At 42.8% G+C, this 19586-nt stretch overlaps 1 protein-coding gene across 11 annotated transcripts in view; it reads left to right on the top strand.

Annotated features, from left to right (window-relative positions):
* Nucleotides 1–19586, top strand: part of adck1 (aarF domain containing kinase 1) — a 443325-nt gene that overhangs the window by 140954 nt on the left and 282785 nt on the right. For all 11 annotated transcript variants that reach the window (XR_013493314.1, XM_078174854.1, XM_033643007.2 and 8 more), the window contains one exon: nt 12919–13077. Coding sequence is in view for 10 of the 11 variants with exons in the window: in XM_078174854.1 (XP_078030980.1) it covers nt 12919–13077 (159 nt within the window). In the remaining variant the exon portion in view is untranslated. The remainder of the gene's footprint in view (nt 1–12918; nt 13078–19586) is intronic.

Raw genomic sequence — 19586 nt, 5'->3', positions numbered from 1 at the left:
ACCCTGGAGAGTTGATCCTGATAGGAGGGGCCAAATTTGAATGTGTGTTTACAAGCAGCAACTGGAAAATCCTCCAGACCCTACCTTTAAAGAGTCAGAAGACCTTGAACTATTGGGCATGTATTCAGCTTCTACTTTTTGGAAAAATACATACGTGGGTTGGGTGCCTACCTGTATACTGGAAATGTAAGTAAGAGATAAAGTTTATTTTTTTATTTATTACAGCTGACAAGACATCTAGGTGCACGCCCCCCGACGGCAGCATGCCCCGACGCGCGTGGACTGCAAGAGCCTGTTCATCGCTGCTTGCAGCTTTAATTAGGGCCCGAGCAGGAGACCTGTGAGGTCCCTATTGTTTTTCTCCCGATTATTAGGGACCGAGCCCGGAGGCAGAGGACTGCTCACAGAGCAGTCCTCGCCGAAGCCTATTGTTTTTGGTGCGTTTATTCTTTCTTTCTTTCTCCTGCCGCCTCTTTGAACTGGAATTTGACCCCCTAAACATGCTCAAAATCTCACCAAAATTAGCACGCACATCAGAACTGGTGAAAAATTTTAGAAAATCAGATCAACTCCTTCTAATCAGATCTTATTTATAACTTTTTCATTACTCGATTAGTTGGGATTTTATGGCCTCCTAAAGGTGAGATGTCAGAAAAACGTCCTGACGATCTTCGAAAGCTGTCCCATAGGAAATGAATGGCAGCAGGGGGGAGAAAGAGACCAATCTTTGGGCTTTTTCTAGCCTTTACAGCGTCTCCATACTTTGTGCTACAGACTCCATTCCAACTCTAAAATGTTGCTACAGGTCTCATCTATTCACACCTTTTCATCTTTTTCATATCTTATACCGTTTTTAATCTGTGCCTCTCAAAGTACCATGAGCAAAAGTGGAGAAATTGTCAGTTTATAATGGGTGTATATTGCACGGAATGCTGTGAGCTAGAGTGGAGAGGCTCTAAAAATCGTCTAAAACTTTTGTCTTTAACTCGCTGCCATGGGCACAATTTTCACTGTACAGACACAATTTATACCACAAAACGTAGGAAAATTTGTCCTGCTCACAGATATATTGACATGGAATCTCTCACACGTACACATTTTTGCTGAGTGGCTCCAAAGCGAAGGGAGCGCCGATTTTTTTCTCATTCACTCCCATGTAAACTCAGAGGAGAAATTTCTGGAAACAGCTGGGGTGCAACACATTTTAAACTTGCTCCTCTGACCACATTTTTGACTCTAGAAATATAAAACACGACACGTGCGTTCACGAGAAGTGGCTGTCTCTCACAATCACTTTATTTTCTTGATTGGACCAACGGTTTGGGTATGGGAAGAACTTGTTCGAGGAGTTAAAACCCATATTAAACAGCCTTTGCTGATCTGCTCTCATGAGCTCTGTGTGTGCACTTCAGGTGCAGGCAAGTCATTAATCGCCATGACAACGGCTGCACACACAGACAAGCACACACGACTCTCTGTCTGTGTCTCACAATCTTTAAAGGACAGATTACAGCAGCAGAAACTTCATTTGAAACAGCGAATACACATTATTAACCCCTAAAGTGCCAAAATGGGCTCTCTAGCACCACCTAGGTGCACTAAACTGGCCACTGTGGCCCGTAGGAATGTCGTAGAAATATCAAACCAAAACTGGTGTGTTTGACTTACAAATCACGCGCTGACACCCATGACCTAATTCCAACAGGAAGTGAGCTATTTGACCTTTCAAAGTAAGATTTCACCTGAAACATGCTCTTAAAAAAAACATCTCCTCCTACACCGTTTATTGTATCGGCTTTAAATATGTACACATGACAGCTCAACTGCTACTAAACAGATCTTCTGTATAACTTTATCTCTCTCATCATCACATTATTTTCATGATTGGACCAATGGTTTGGGAATGGGAAGAACTTGTTCGAGGAGTTAAATCTCCACTAAAACAGGTCTCTCTGTGTTCTGTCTGTCTGTCTCTGCTCTTCTGCCAGGTGCACTTACTTATTTACCATGGCAACTGCTGTCACACACAAACTCACAGAAACATGATGTCTGTGCGTGTCTACATCTTACATTCAGACATGACAGGGGCAGCATCTCCATTTTAACCCTTCAGGTGCCAGAGTTAAATGAGGAAAATATTCCATTTTCATTTCAACATTTCAAAAGGCTGTGGCTTGAAAGTGGTGAGAGATAAAGGCATACTGTAAATGACAAAACTATTCATCATGACCCAAAGTTTGTGATAGGAGTAAATTAACTCATCTAGTTTGCATATTGTGGCGTCATTAGCCAGCAGCCATATTGGATTTCATAAATCTCAGTAAAACAACATTTTGAACATATTTACACAATAGATTTATTTTGTTTTGTGTTGTTTTTGTCGTCTCATCCTCAAAATTAAGGAACAGGAATCAGATGGGAGTAAATTAACTCATCTAATTTGCATATTGTGACGTCACTAGGCGTCGGCCATATTGGATTTAATACATTTCAGTAAAACAACATTTTGAACATATTTACACAGTAGATTTCTTTTGTTTTGTGTTGTTTTTGTCATCTCATCCTCAAAATAAAGGCGAGGACCCTATTGTTTTTGGTGCGTTTATTCTTTCTTTCTTTCTCCCGCCGCCTCTTTGAACTGGAATTTGACCCCCTAAACGTGCTCAAAAACTCACCAAAATTGGCACGCATATCAGAACCGATGAAAAATTTTAGAAAATCATGAAATTAACCCCTAAAGTGCCAAAATGGGCTCTCTAGCACCACCTAGGCACACAAAAATGGCCGCTACGGCCTGTAGGAATGTCGTAGAAACATGAAACTAAAACTGCCGTATTCATCTCATGAAGACCTAAAAATCACACACCGACACCCTTGACCTAATTCCAACAGGAAGTGAGCTATTTGCCCTTTCAAAGTAAGATTTTGCCTTAAAACTGCCTTTCCTAAAAAATCTTCTTGTCATACACCGTTTATCCTATCGGCTTCAAACTTGCACAGATGACAGATCAACTCCTTCTAATCAGATCTTATTTATAACTTTTTCATTACTCAATTAGTTTGGATTTTATGGCCTCCTAAAGGTGAGATGTCAGAAAAACGTCCTGACGATCTTCGAAAGCTGTCCCATAGGAAATGAATGGCAGCAGGGGGGGGGGAAGAGACCAATCTTTGGCCTTTACAGCGTCTCCATACTTTATGCTACAGACTCCATTCCAACTCTCAAATGTTGCCACAGGTCTCATCTATTCACTCATGTTTTCATCTTTTTCATATCTTTTACCGTTTTTCATCTGTGCCTCTCAAAGTACCATGAGCAAAAGTGGAGAAATTGTCAGTTTATAATGGGTGTGTATTGCACGGAATGCTGTGAGCTAGAGTGGAGAGAGCTCTAAAAATCGTCTAAAACTTCTGTCTTTAACTCGCTGCCATGGCCACAATTTTCACTGTACAGACACAATTTATACCACAAAATGTAGGAAAATTTGTCCTGCTCACAGATATGTTGACATGGAATCTCTCACACGTACACATTTTTGCTGAGTGGCTCCAAAGCGAAGGGAGCGCCGATTTTTTTCTCATTCACTCCCATGTGAACTCAGAGGAGATATTTCTGGAAACAGCTGGGGTGCAACACATTTTAAACTCGCTCCTCTGACCACATTTTTGACTCTAGAAATATAAAACACGACACGTGCGTTCACGAGAAGTGGCTGTCTCTCACCATCACTTTATTTTCTTGATTGGACTAACAGTTTGGGTATGGGAAGAACTTGTTCGAGGAGTTAAAACCCATATTAAACAGCCTTTGCTGATCTGCTCTCTCATGAGCTCTGTGTGTGCACCTCAGGTGCAGGCAAATCATTAATCGCCATGACAACGGCTGCACACACAGACACGCACACACGGCTCTCTGTGTCTGTGTGTCTCACAATCTTTAAAGGACAGATTACAGCAGCAGAATCTTCATTTGAAACAACGAATACACATTATTAACCCCTGAAGTGCCAAAATGGGCTCTCTAGCGCCACCTAGGCGCAGTACAATGGCCACTGTGGCCCGTAGGAATGTTGTAGAAATATCAAACCAAAACTGCCGTGTTCGACATACAAATCACGCGCTGACACCCATGACCTAAATCCAACAGCAAGTGAGCTATTTGCCCTTTCAAAGTAAGATTTTGCCTTAAAACTGCCGTTTATTGTATCGGCTTTAAAGACACTCACATGCCACCTCAACTGCTGCTAAACAGATCTTCTGTATAATTTTATCAATGGTTTGGGAATGGGAAGAACTTGTTCGAAGAGTTAAATCTCCACTAAAACAGGTCTCTCCTCTGTGTTCTGTCTCTGCTCTCCTGCCAGGTGTGCACATGGCAACCGCTGTCACACACAAACTCACAGAAACATGATGTGTGTGCGTGTCTACATCTTACATGCAGACATAACAGGGGCACATTCTCCATTTCAACCCTTTTGGTGCCAGAGTTTATTGAGGAAAATATTCCATTTTCATTTCAACATTTCAAAAGACTATGGCTTGAAAGTGGTGAGAGATATAGGCATACTGTAAATGAGAAAACTATTCATTATGACCCTAAGTTTGTCATGGGAGTAAATTAACTCATCTAATTTGCATATTGTGGCGTCATTAGGTGGCAGCCATATTGGATTTCATAAATCTCAGTAAAACAACATTTTGAACATATTTACACAGTAGATTTATTTTGTTTTGTGTTGTTTTTGTCATCTCATCCTCACAAAAAAGGGAGGGGAATCTGATGGGAGTAAATTAACTCATCTAATTTGCATATTGTGGCATTACTAGGCGTCAGCCATATTGGATTTCATAAATATCAGTAAAAAAGCATTTTGGACACATTTACACAGTAGATTTCTTTTGTTTTGTGCTGTTTTTGTTGTCTCTTCCTCAAAATAAAGAGGAATCTGATGGGAATAAATTAATTAATCTGATTTGCATATTGTGGCATTACTAGGCGTCAGCCATATTGGATTTCATAAATATCAGTAAAAAAGCATTTTGGACACATTTACACAGTAGATTTCTTTTGTTTTGTGCTGTTTTTGTTGTCTCTTCCTCAAAATAAAGTAAGAGGAATCTGATGGGAAAAAATTAATTCATCTGATTTGCATATTGTGACATCACTTCTATATACCTACAGCTACAGAAAGCATTCAAACATCAAAACGTTCAGCTCTGTAAGGATTTTCTGATGTTTGTGGCAATATGTTTGATATTTCTAAATAATTCACAATGACGACATAAGCTGGGGGCCGAAATGAGCGCGAGTGTGAGGTCCCGCCCAACGCTGCTTGCAGCTTTAATTTCTTCCCATGTGCTGACCCTTTTCTTCAAGAGCACCCGCATTTTTCTTGAGTATCATATGATAAAGACGGTCCTCAAGCACACTACTACCTGTTCTTTTTTGAAGGAAAAAAAAAGTCAATTTGCGGTTTTGTACCAATGTAATTTATTTTGAAAGAGACTATATGCAAACTGTACATTTGCTGTAAAAACAGAAGTGTATTTTGAAAACAGACAATGCATGTTACAGGCTAAAGTTGACATGGCGTCCTAGAATGACAACAACCAACACACCCAGGGTACCTTGGATGTCATATCTCGACATGGAAAGTCCATGACCAAACGTCGATATGTGACGAGGTTATAGTGAGAATGTGTTGCTTTTAGTGGAAGTAAAGATATGGTGCATAATTGCCCCAAGCGGTTACATTGCATACAGTTTCGCCACTCCCAGCTTCAGCACTCTTGCAAAATCCTGCACCAGTTTCAAAAACTGTGGTTCCCATTAGTTACTTAGATACAAAAACATGGGAAAATAGGGTCCAGGTTGAAAAATACCAAAGTTACCCTTTACCGAAGTTACCATTTAAGTCATGGGTTTGTGTTGTTCCAAAGTCAAATTCCATTTCCTTTGTTTTGTTAGTATTTTGCTCATGGAAATTACTCTTACAGCACAAAAGGAGCTTATCAGTCTACTGTCTGCTCATCAGCGGACTCCACAGCGATTGCCACAGTTACTCCTACAGTTATTAGTGTGTAGAGTGAAACAAACTAGTGTGTAGAGTTAAACAAACTGGTTGACAGTATTTCTTTAAAGACTCTAGTGTTAGGAAGAAGAAAGACACGAGGCAGCAGGTAAGGTTACTTGAGTCTTTAATGAGAACAATCAGGTTGTGACGGGCTGGGGCTGAGGAGTGGAGTACAGGAGACAGAGGACCAGGAGGGAGTTGCTTGGCAACCAAGAAGAGAGTCGTGTTTTACAAGAGCTCCTTGATTATTTGATCTGTTTGTTGTTTAAAACAAAGTGAAATGCCTATTTTTTTAAATGTATATATGCTGTAAGAAGAAAGGAGAAGACAAATACAGCTTCAGAAGAACAACAATTCACCAGAAAATCCATCAAAAACAAAGACAAACAAGGATTACGGTGGACAACAGTTACCAGAAGAACAGATACAAGGACAGAAGGAGGAGGATGCTAGCCCTGCTGGGCAGTGATCTACATCTAAGGTACTGAAGAGCAGGATATATCTGTAACAAAAACGTCAAGAGGAACTGGAAAATCCTGAAAATTCTTTTTTTTTTCCACACATTTCTGATCAATCTAATCAGTTAGCTAAGTTGAGCTAACATTAGCATTGACAGTTAACAGTAAGGAATCCATTTCGAACAGTTAACAGTTGGGACAAGCATTGTCAGTTACTTCATTCAAACAAGGCTCAGTGAGAACCAGTCAAGAAGCTAGAAGTAATCTGACCAGTCAGAGAGACACTCCCCCACTGCTCAACTGTGACTAACTACCACCCAATCCACTACCCTCCTGAGATAAAAAATGAATCTCAGAGAAAAGAGTTTAAACAGAAGCTGCTGGAAGAAAAACCTGAGACTCTGTTTGCTGATCTTTATAAAAATGGAGAGGTTAGCAACCTAATATTTTATTCTGGACACCCCAGTGCATGGCACAGTGCCATCATTCTACATCACCCCTCTGCAGAAAGAAAAGGCATCTGTAATGGATGATTAAAGAGAGTGAGGACCCAGATACAGTGATGACAACTATCACCATCTACAAAACTGGGAAGATTATGGTACAAGGCAACTTAAAGAACTTCCAGTTTGAATTTCAAACCTTGAAAACATTAGCAGGAGCACAGAAAGAAAAACCTGGCCCTGCTGTCATTCTTCCTCTAGATCTCCCACAGACAGCGTCATCACCTCCATCACCAACGCACAGCAGCCTAGCAGAGGACCTGACCTGCAAGACCCCCACTCTCATACATACCACCATGAATGAAATGAGAGATAAGCTTGCACATATGGAAAGTGAACTAGTGCAACTTCAGGAAATTTCCCTCCAGACAAACTCTCTTAGAGAATCGAACAAAGCCATCCACCTGCAACTGTCAATAATGAAGTCACAATATGAACAGACCCAGACCCAGCTAAAAGAACTGCAAGATGACAGAGGAACATGCAGGAAAGAGCTGACCATACTAAACGAACTGCTGAGAGAAATGCAGCAAGAGAACACTAATAACAAGAAAGAGATCTTTTTACTGGCTGAGAAGCTAAGAGAGAAAGAGGCGACAATTAACAGTCTCAACGAGCAGCTACAATATCCTACTACCCCAAACCCACACCTTGATGAACCACAAACTCTCACCAATCCACTGGCTGCCTCTCCTGACCTGCAGCAACCACCAGAAACATAGACAAACCTCAGTTTCCCCAGCGAGCAGCAACACCCATCAGAGCAATCGTCACCTCCCCTTGATCAGCAAAATTCGGACATTGTTCTTCTTATAGACTCTAATGGAAAATTCTTGGATGAAAAAAGGCTGTTTCCAAATCACAGCGTGACCAGACTCAGGTGTCCCACCACTAACAAAGCCCTTGACTTGCTATCCGAAGAATATCTTGGCAGCCCGAGCCACATCATAATCCATACAGGCACCAATGATTTGAGAGCCCAGCAGGAACAGGTTGCAACATCACTAAAAGCAGTGATTAATAAGGCCAACAACACTTTTCCCAACACAAAGATTGTCATGTCCACTCTGTTCCCATGAAAAGACTTCCATCCTAAAACAAGTTTAGGAATTAACGTCAGTATATCAAGAGACTGTGCTCTCAAACCTAATGTATATCTGACCCATCACCCAAACATCAGTGTGGACAGCCCCTATGACCAAGTACACCTCAAAAAGGAAAACATTTCTGTCTTTGCCAAAACACTGAAAGATGCTGCGCTGGGTTGCATCTCCACATCAGGCCACCAAAACAACAGAGAGAACAGAACACAGATGGCACCAACCAGGACACAAAGACCAGCACACCGGAGACAAGAAAGGAGAGGTCCACCAAGACCACCGCACCAGCACACACAACACCGCCCTCCACACCACCCAGGACCTGGAACAACTGGAGAGCCCCCAGAGCACCACCAAGGAACTCACCCCAGACCCCCACCCCTACTCAACCCCCAACTACCACAGCCATACCCACCCCCACTTCTCACCCCACGTTCATGCCCACCTCACCTTGGCCCCTCACCCCCTCCCAGGAGTGACACCATAGTCACTGCAGGACCTCCACAAACATGGCAGCAAGACTTCCATTCACCAGCACCATCATAGACTCACAGGAGAAGCTATGCTGAAGCCCTCACTGGACCTCCAAGCTCCCATGACATGATGCCATGACAAATGCTTACACTCATCTGCACTCACCTTACAGGCCAGGGCCCCTGGTGAACCCACACATGTACACACACATGTACACACCAACACACACAAAATATATGTTATTGTTATAAGCTACTGTTAATTTTTATTTCTTTCTTTCTTTTTTTCCTTTGTTTATGAATTCTATTAACCGATCAATATTCACTAATATCACTGCAATTATATGTTATTAATACTGTTTATCTAAACCAATTCCATACATAAAATAATGTATTAATCCACAGTAAAAAAAAAAAAGAGAGAGAGAAAGAAAAGAAGGCATTTTCACTTTGTATGAAAAGAACAATTAATTCAATAATTAATACTGTAGCATGACACGATATGAATCCTTTGTCATCAGCCAATGGAACATACAAGGGTTGAGATCATCAGCTTTTGGACTTAAAAGTAATAACTCCAAGTTTACTGATGAGCTCAAACACTCGGACATTATCATTTTAATGCTTGTGGATATTCTCATTTATCCAGGTCATAGTTATCTCAAGGCAATTGAATCGAACGCAACTGGACTTGGTTTTGTCTTAGAAGACGTTTCACCTCTTATCCAAGAGGCTTCATCAGTTCATGCTTGTCTGGCTAGGCTGGAACTAGTCTGACAAACTGGTGTGGAAACAACCCAGGTATTTAACCTCTGAGGAGGTCTTCACAAAGCTAATGATGTCACTGGTTCGTTAGTGCTCCAATGGTGTGTCAACGATGGTCGTTGAAACTGCTGCAGCGGTTGTCATTGGAGTCGTTAGAGTCACATGAGGCTATTTGTGAACGACCTTTGTTTTTAGTGGTTAAGTTGTTAAATCTCCTGGGCAAGGATGAAAGGACAGCATTATAGGTAGGGGATAGGTGGTGTTGCAGACCTCCTCCTCTATTGAGAGATGGTTTTTCCAATTTCACATAGATGGCTTCTTTTACACCTCTTTCAAACCATCTGTCTTCCCTGTCCAAAATGTGGACATTGCTGTCTTCGAAGGAGTGTACTTTTTCCTTGAGGTATAAATAGACAGCTGAGAAGGGCAGAAGGGCAGTCCCAATCCCAATTTTTGCTGGTATGTGAAAGAGATTCTCTGAGAATTTAAAAAGATTAAATTTACAACAGGAATAAAACTGAATATATTATAACTTAATTTTGTTTCTAGAGCAGCAACAGTAATATTAAAACAGCAAAGTCTTACTGGAATCAAGTCTAAAATGTCAATAAAATAAATCATACATCACAATACTGAGTGAAGTTTAGAAAGAATATGGAACACAGACATCAGTCAGTATCAGTCCAGCTGTCGTCTCTGCTTTGAGAAGCGCACTGTGGCCCAGGTGAAAAAAAAGTAGACAAAGCCGAAGGAAGAATCATAATTTATTCAGTTTGCATTTTGAAATTACGCATACCATCATGAAAGACGCTGCATCAATTCATGATGGGCCTGAATTGCAGCCCTGGCAGGAGGTCCCACATGTGGCTGTGTGTCCTCTTGCGCGTAGTTTTGTGGCTCCGCGCCGGGTCTTACAGGAATGCCATGGGTCACTGCAAGATTGTGGAGGACACAGCATACCAGGATGATCTTGCACACCTTCTCAGGGGTAGAAAGTAGTTTGCCACCGGCTGTATCCAAACACATCCAACGGCCCTTAAGCACACCAAAAGTGCGCTCTATTACGGCATGTGTAGGCATGTATGTTATTATAGCGCACCTCTTGAGGGGTTTCAGGTTTGCATATGGTGTCATCAGCCATGTTTTAAGGCCATATCCCCGGTCACCTAAACAATATAACATTTTAGCATTAACGGAATAGAGTCTTACTAAAAATGCTAACTAAAAACAATTGAAATAAAGGACTAGAACAAAAGATGCTCACCAACAAGCCATCTACTTCTCACAGCCCCTGCCTCCAAACGCATTCCCACTGTACTGTTTTGCAAAATAAATGAGTCGTGTGTGCCTCCTGGCCAGTGGGCCACAGCGTTAAGAATATGGCAGTCGGCATTACAGATCATCTGCATGTTGATGGAGTGATAGTTTTTATCTGTTCATGTATTGCATTGAGTCAATCAGTGGAGCTTTGATGCACACATGGATACAGTCTATTGCACCAATTGTATTTGGCATTCCAGCTATGCCATGGAACCCCCTCTTCACATCGGTCTGATTATGTTCATCATATGGGAATTTGATATATTCAGGCAATAGCCTTAGGATGCCATTTAATACCCGTGGGATGGCATGGCTCAGAGAGGGTTGCGAAATCCCAGCCTGGTTTGCTATTTCTCTTTGAAATGTACCTGTAGCCAGGAAACTGAGGGTGGACAGGACTTGCACCTGATGAGGTATCGGATGAGAACGGTGTGTCGGGTGATTAAGATGCTCCAGAGAATTGCATAATTGCAGTAGCACATGCCTTGGTAATCGGAAACGGCTGATAAGCCATTCATCATTTTCCTCGAACATGTTGTGTTGGTCCCTGAATACGCGCTCTCTCCTCAGGGCACGGGCTGCAATATCCTCTAGCAAGGCTAGATATGCCATCTTAACACTTGCTCGGGTGAATCAGAATTGTTTATATACCCTGCATGCCCTTTAACATGCTACCAATTAACCAGTTGCCTTTGGCCACAGATGCGTAATTTCATGGCACAAGAAATTGTTGGGAGTGGGTGATCATTATAGGCCAAAACAATTAAATGAAAGCCAAAACTGTTAGGCCTAAATTTCGAAATGTACATTCTCATATATTCCTTTGTAAACTAGGACTGTTATCGTTGAATATTTTAATTGTCACAATGATGAGGGTGAAATTGTGTCAATTTCATGGTTACTTAATACATTTGGCCAATATATTAGTAAATTAATGATTTTAAAAAATGTTAATTAAATCTCTTTTTAATGAATGTGGTTTTATAGGCTCTGCATGTACTTAAAAGGTATGTGTTTGTATTTTCTAAGTCAGTTCGGCCTTCCTCATTTGTACGTATGCATGGTCTGAGGCAGTTCTAAATTTGTTCGCAGAGTAAGAACAAATTCGGGTAAGAAAATATTGGTGAATCCCGGATTTGTGCGTCAAACGATCGTACGCACAGTTTAAGCACAGATAATAAGTGCGTTCACACTGAGAAGTATGGAAAAATGCAGTGCACTATGAGTACCCGGATGGTGCACTCAAAATGATCAAGAAGTTGAGTGTGGAAATATGGACACTTCACGCCCTCAATGGTCACCATCTTGGCTACGTAGCGGAAGGGGAGGGACCACTTTTCAAACTGGAAATGGCGGCCGAGGACTGTGCGACCGTGAATGTTGCTGCATTGTACAAATTTAAGTTATACATGTGTTTTTTGCACTGAGCACCACTATACTGTCGGATATAAGCCAGCAGTATGTTTATTGGGTTAATTTAGCAGTCTGTAATGATTTGGTACCGCGAACGATAATGCAAATGCAAATGCAAATGCAAATGCTAGTTTACTATGTTTGGAGGCCAGGCAAATAGTGGCATTAATGCTCCATTGGCCGGTTACAATTAGGCATTAAAAGAAGAAGAGGTCGAATTTTGCAGTTGTCATTTCCGCTTAGTGCACAGCAGCTGTGTTTGGTTTGAGACAACACTACGCTGTCGAAATTTGCACACTACGCCAATAAGTACATAGTGCACATAGTATACTGCATGGAAGTGTACTAACTGAAGCATGTGATTTGAGACACACCAATAGTGTCAGTGAAAATCCCTATCATCTGGTTGTAAACTGTGTTTCAGTCCCCCATCTCTCTGTTCTCATTATTAACACATTTTTGGTCCCCTCTTAGTCTCATTGAGTTTTGCTTCAGGTCAGTTATCTCAAAAACAAACCTAATACAGGCATCATCATTACATTATTGCATCATCAGCTCATCACGTTTCAGCTGATTTGCTGTTATTGCCATGACATTACAAATCCATACTAAGCCAAAGCAGAACTTGAAAGAATAAATCACATTTATGCCGCCATGTCCACCTCTCTGTTGGTAATGCGTTTAGTCTTCTGTGGCTGTACAGCGACTTACAATAACTTGTAAAGTGAGATGGTCAGATTGATGATCCTATTCCCAACTCCACACCCTTTTCGCTCCCACTCTCTTCTTCTTTCCCTATCTCTCTTCTGCAGCTGTCAGAGTTATTTGTCACCTTTGAGGAGAAGCCTCAGGGTGCAGCCTCCTTAGCCCAGGTCCACAAGGCTGTGCTGCATGATGGGAGGACAGTGGCCATCAAGGTCCAACACCCCAAAGTCCAGAGACAGAGCTCCAAGGACATAGTGGTGATGGAGGTGAGTCCATATCTGTTGAACTACTGAACTACTGAAATAAATGAAATGTTGCGGTGTCACAGTGGAGACACAGACATTATGACTTACTGGCCTCAAATATGATGCATGTTATTCTCTCTTAACAACCAGTGTTGGAGGTAACAAGTTACAAAAGTAATACATTACAGCAATACATCACTCAATTTATCACTCATCCTCAATTTGAAAAAAAAAAAAAAAATCAACATTAAGTCATCCAACTTAGACATATAGATATATATATATATATCATATATGAATAATTATTTTCTTCCTCCTAAATTGATGCTCAGTTACATTGTAACCTTGGTTCTCTGAGTGAGGAGATGATCTCCCCAGTACTTATAACTTTGGGAACCCTTTAAGACACACTGCGAGGGGCCCCAGGGGACAGAGCAGATGCGGGTATTCGAATGTGACATCCCTGCCACCAGGTGCATTACCAACAGAAAATACTCAATAAGTTTGTATGTATGAAAAAACACCAATTAACTGCACTACGGGGCGGCAGTAGCTCAGTCCATAGGGACTTGGGTTGGGAACCGGAGGGTCGCCTGTTCGAGTCCCCATCCGGACCAAATATGGAGTGTGGACTGGTGGCTGGAGAGGTGCCCGTTCAGGTCAGTGAGCAAGGCACCGAACCCCCCAACTGCTCGGGGCGCCTGACCAAAGGGCAGCCCCCTCATTCTGAGATCTCTCCACTTTGTGCATGTATAGGTCCTGTTTGTGCATGTGTGTGTCTTTCAGACCTGTATGTAATTGACAAGCAAGAGTGAAAACGTTGAATTTCCCCTCAGGGGATTAATAAAGTAAATAAACTTAAACTTAACTTAAATGGACAACATCTTGCACATTCAACAGTTCGTGACACAGCCAGACGCTGTGTGCCACTGTACAGATGCCCAGGCACCAGACGCAACCATAAGCATGGCCAACCCTGCCAGATGCAAGGGTTGGGTGCGAGGAAGACCGCTCAGTTGGCCAGCCCGCTGCCAGGCCACTGACAATAATATATGACATCATCCTGGCTTGGCCAAGGTGCCCAATCCCCCCACCTCAGGGGCATGGAATTACATGGCCTACTGTGTGGTGGCCCCCAGCACACGCTTCCCAAAGGAGGTGCCAGCAGCCACATTCAGGCAGTAAAATTTGGCAAATGTGGATGGACTTGACCATGCAGCAGCTGCACAGACCTCCAAAAGGGTGGCACCCAGCCAAAAGGCCCATGGGGTAACTATGCCTCCTGCTGGGTGCAACATGACACCAGCATCATCTAGGGCTGTGCGATATGACAATATATATCGTGTGACGAGAGAAAAATGTCGATTGTTTCATATTCTGCTCTATCATTTATATCGTTGTGACGCAAATTACATGTTTTACGGCAATATTTTCATCATTTGGAGTCTGTCCATCTTTTGCATGGATCACATTGATAAATTACTCTTCTTGGCTTATTCATTGGATTAAAATGTGCTATATTGTGATATGCATCGTTATTGGGATATGAAATGACCTATATTGTGATATGAGATTTTGGTCATATCGCCAAGCCCTAGCATCATCTGGCAGGAACCGACAACAGCTCGCATCCACTGACAGAGCTTGCAGTTCCCCCACGCTTTTGGTTGATATCACTGCCAAGAGAAAAGCCACTTTAAGTGACAGCCACTTAATGCTGATTGACTCCAGAGGCTCAAAAGGCTCTCGCTGCAGGGTGGCCAGCACATGGCCCAGGTCCCATGGTGGAATGGCCGACCTCATGTTGTGCAAGGCTTACACTGCACACTAGAAGGCCGGCCATTCCACTGAGAACTGAGAGATGAGGCTGCAGTCACCATTTGCAAGCCTATTATCCCCTGTAGGAGTAGCCTTGATAGCTGCCACCATGCCTCTGAGGGTCATAGGTGATTTTCACACCTCAAGCAGCCCCTGCAGGTACTGGCGCACCTCTGGGGCTGCACATGTCAGTGCATTGATCCGGTTAGTTGCTCTGTGTTGTGCACCATGATGTTTGCATCATCACAGCCCCAATATCACAAATCACAATTTGCCTCACAGGGCTTTACAGCATACAACATCCCTCTGTCCTTATGACTTCAGGGGTCTGAGAAACTTGTTCGGCCCCCTGAGGTCTAAGACAGGTCTTAGCGTTCCATCCTGCGTCAGAACAAGAAAATAGCAAGAATAAAACCCTGCCTGCTGATCTTTTTCCTTTACTTTCCTGATAGACAACTTCGCCATGAGAATGAAGATCTCTGAGTGCAAAACCTCTCTGTGCTGGTGGTCTGCAATGATGGAAAATGCAGCCACCCTCGTCAGAGGAGGAGCACTTTGGAACTGTCAATGATACCCCTCAGTCATTGTTGAAACAACCCAAAGGTCTGCCCCTAGAGCCTCCCATGCTGCCTGAGGGAAAGGGAAGGCTGGGGGTGATGTCACGTCAGGACTGAGGCATGGGCCTGGGTGGCCACTGGCCACTGCTACATCCTCGGCCCCTTTTATAATTGCCACACTGTGCTGCATCCAGCTGGCCCAGCAGATCGTCCTGACTGCAAGTAGGCTGAGGCTGCCTGGGCTGCCGTGGCTGAGGCCACTTCCAGCCCTGACATTGATTCAAGGCGCCTGACACCTTCCGAGCACAGCGATGGATTTCCTTTCCCTGCTGAATCATTATGGATGTGTCACGCCCAAACAAGGCAGATGGTTCAACATGCAGTTTGAGCAGACATGCCCTATCCTCGGACTGCAGCATGGACTGTGACAGCCAGAGATGGCACCTGGCCATCAAAAAACTTGCCATAGCACTGCCAGCTGCCTCAACCTGCTCCCTCATGTGCTTAGGAAGAAGTGAGGAGATGCATTGTTGTTCGGCTTTTAGATTCTTTCTACGCTCCTCCTCTAGCTGGCCAACTAGATGGTGCTGGTACACGGACAGTATGGCACCCGTCGTTGCCAGCTGTGTCCTGACTGCCATGGCTACATGCATTTTTCCCAGCAAGCCAGCCATTACCTTGCAGTTTCTACTCGGGCAACCCTTGCCCAGGAGAGGCTTTGACTGGACCACCAAAGCCTGACCCATGGGGGGCAATGGCCCACAGCCTATCATCCCTGATTATCAACCCCAGTCGTACAATGACAGAGCCCCGACCAGCTTGCCCCTGCCGTCGGTGTTGCAAACTGACTCCTGACCACCTCCTTAAAATCAGAAAGGAAAGGCACAAGGAACCATGCAGGTCGCCCCCGTTTTATTGCCGTAACGGGTAGAGGCGAGACGTGACCAGCTGGCAGGTCGAGCCCCAGAGCCGAAGCAGTACGGCCAATAATCTCCTGAAGGTTAGGCAACTGCTGGTCATGCTACTTTACAAGAACCTGCTGGCCCTTTGAGGACATCTAAACGTCCTCAAGGAGCCCAAGGCCAAGAGTGTCTAGGAAGAGGATCCAACCCAGCAGAGTGCCCAGGAGCAGAGAAGTTCCCATATTACACAGTCCGCTCACCTCCACTGATATTGTAATGGAGGGGGCGGAGGGGCGCCCTGACGGGCCTCCGTCCCCAACTACCAGACCTACCAACCTAGGGCGCTTGGCTGGCTAGAAGGGGCTGGCTGACATCTCCCAAATGAATGACAATGGGCCTGCCTTTGCCTTGCAGACATGCAGAGGCAGTTCACACATGAAGCCGGATTATCAGGAGTGGCAAATGTATGCTCAATTCCCTAAAATAATACACAGTAGTCATGGCCATCCTCTACTGGCCTATTAACATTACAGCCCACACAAGTGGGGCCCTGCCGGCTTGCCATCATCTCTCTCTCCTTTTTTTTTTTTTTGAGAGTGACATCACTGTAGTGTGACCAGAAAGCAGAAAGTGCAGTCTTTAGTTATAACAACAGCTTTGCTAACTGTCTTAAAATAGTTTCCCTAAGCCAACAGATGTGAGTGTGGCCACAATATGGATTATTTTCTTTTGACACCAGACAGCGGCACACTTCTACTGGAGGGAGATGTGTTTTAATGAGGAAATGGGAAGCTTCCACAAGTGTGAACTAGAAAACCAGCTATGCCTCGTAGTGGCTAACTGTGGAGGTAAGCCACTCGCCGCCACCCGACTCAGTCGGGTTTGAGCACATAACTAAACCCCCAAGGAACGTTGCAAGCTGCCCCTCAATCCAGTCGGCTTTGAGCCTGCAACCACGTTCTAAAGGGACGCAGCACACTGCCCCCTGATTAAGTCAGGCTCAAACAAGCTGCTATGCCTCAACCGTGTGTAAACAGAGAGCTGTAATACACGGATATGGCACCCCTCTCAACTGTTTCACTCCTTATTGTCAAAAAGAAGAAACGGTGTCTAGTTGTCCTCGAGAGGAACCCGCGAATGCCAGCTCTCCAACCTAAACAAAGGTAAGTGGACAAAACAATTAACTTGTTTCTCTTTTCTTTCTTCTTTCACGTTGACTTAGACAGGTGGAAATTAATGAATCAGTGAGTGCATGCGCTAGGTGGGGCTTTTATCGCCTGGTGCAGAGTCATAAAGATTATTCATTTTCCAAGTCGATTTCCCCAGATGGGAATAATTCCCATAGTTAGCACAGAACTACTGGGTGGGGAGATGATCTCAACAGGATAGAGAACCATGACTAATATAATTTGACTATTTTATACATAGTTATAGAAATATTATTATATTGTATTATGTTATATTATATTATATTATATTATTGTTATTTTGTTATCACTGCTGTTGCCATTTCGTTTTACTGTGGTTGTTAGTATTATGGGTATTATTATTATTACAATCTATATTACTCTACTTAATATAAATATATTCTATATATATTCTTCTTCTTAAAATTATTATTATCATTATTTTGTCATTGGGATGTTATGGCAGTGATGGTGAATAATAATAATAATAATAATCAGTATTTGTTGAATGTGTTGATTTATCTTTTTTTTTCCTCTAATTACACTCAAATACATACACATGCCCACACAGACACACATGTAGTCATTAACACTCAAATCACTTAACTTTCATCCACTGAACTTTCATCCTAGCAACCTTTTGTTGATATTGTTACTATTGTTATTATTTATTGATTGTTCTCCTTTTTTTCTCTTATACTTCATTCACAAAGACACGCACATGCACACACAGACAAACATATAGTCATAGATTGTAGAAAACAAGCGCATATGGAGCCAGAAAACACTCTGGCTCCATATGCATTTCATTTATTTTGATGACATTTCAGCCTTTGGGCCTCCTTCAAGATCAACAAGCATATTGAGACACGATGACTTTTGTTGTTCTTTTATCTCAGACATGTTGTGATGCGTCTTTATCAGCTGATCTGTCAAACAGCTGATAAAGAAGCGTCACAACCACCACCAAGTGACACTTCTGAGAAAGGCGGAAGTTTCCGCCGAAACATGTCAAGGTATGTAACATCCTAACATGTCTGAGATAAAAGAAAAACAAAAGTCATTATCAGAATCTAAAGACATAATGAACACCATTGAACTATATTGAGACACAGGTACACTGATCTGTTATATGGACCACACCTTTGTTACACACCTAATGACGATTAGGTGATCATGCTACACCATTAGGTTGAGAAAATCACTGTCACATACAGAGTCACACAGCTGACAGTGGTTAGATAATCATGCCACAGCATTTGGCTGAGCAAAGACACAATTTTGAAGCCCTCAATAAATCAATACCTTTGAACCAAAATGTTGTCAGGAGCTACAGTGAACCACATATCATAAAAACAAATGACAACAGCCACTACATATGCTACCACATTTCAGTATAATACACATTTGTTTCACCATCTTCAACGATGTCAAAGTACAAAAGTATTAAAGGGCCAGTGTGTAATATTTGGCATGGTTAATTGTCAAATCTGAATCTGAATCTGAATATTCTACCCATTAATATGTTTATATAAGTGTATAATCGCTATAAAATAAAATTTGTTTGGTTTTCGTAGCCTTATAATTATGCTTTTATATATATATATATATATATATATATATATATATATATAGCAAGGGCCTTGCTTTAGAGAGGTCGCCATCTTGCGCCGCCATGCATGTACGGCAGACCGAGTGGACAATCCAGCCAGCCAGAGAACGCGTTTTGCGTGTATAAATAAACCAACGAAGACAGCGGAAGGAAGGAAGAAGGAGGAGGAAACAGCAGAGAGTGTTGTGTTGTTGTGAGAGTGTGATATATCTCCCCAACGATGGTAGCACCGAATCCCATTCTGTGCAGCAAAATGGGAGCGGAGGATTCAGCCTCTCTTCTCGCCTACTCAGCATCCAACACATGGAGTTCCTCATCTGTATGCTCCGGCTCAAACAGGTATGGCTCTGGGTCTGTGTCAGCTACAAGAAACTCTTCAAAATCGCGTTCAAAGTCGTCCATTGCAGCTACTATAGTGCGGAGATATTGCTAGGCTAAATAAACAGCTGAGCTC

The sequence above is a fragment of the Epinephelus lanceolatus genome, chromosome 15 (genome assembly GCF_041903045.1).
Source record: "Epinephelus lanceolatus isolate andai-2023 chromosome 15, ASM4190304v1, whole genome shotgun sequence".
Taxonomy (NCBI): Eukaryota; Metazoa; Chordata; class Actinopteri; order Perciformes; family Serranidae; genus Epinephelus; species Epinephelus lanceolatus.
Note: the sequence above shows the minus strand (reverse complement) of the source record. Positions and strands in the feature narration are given on the sequence as shown.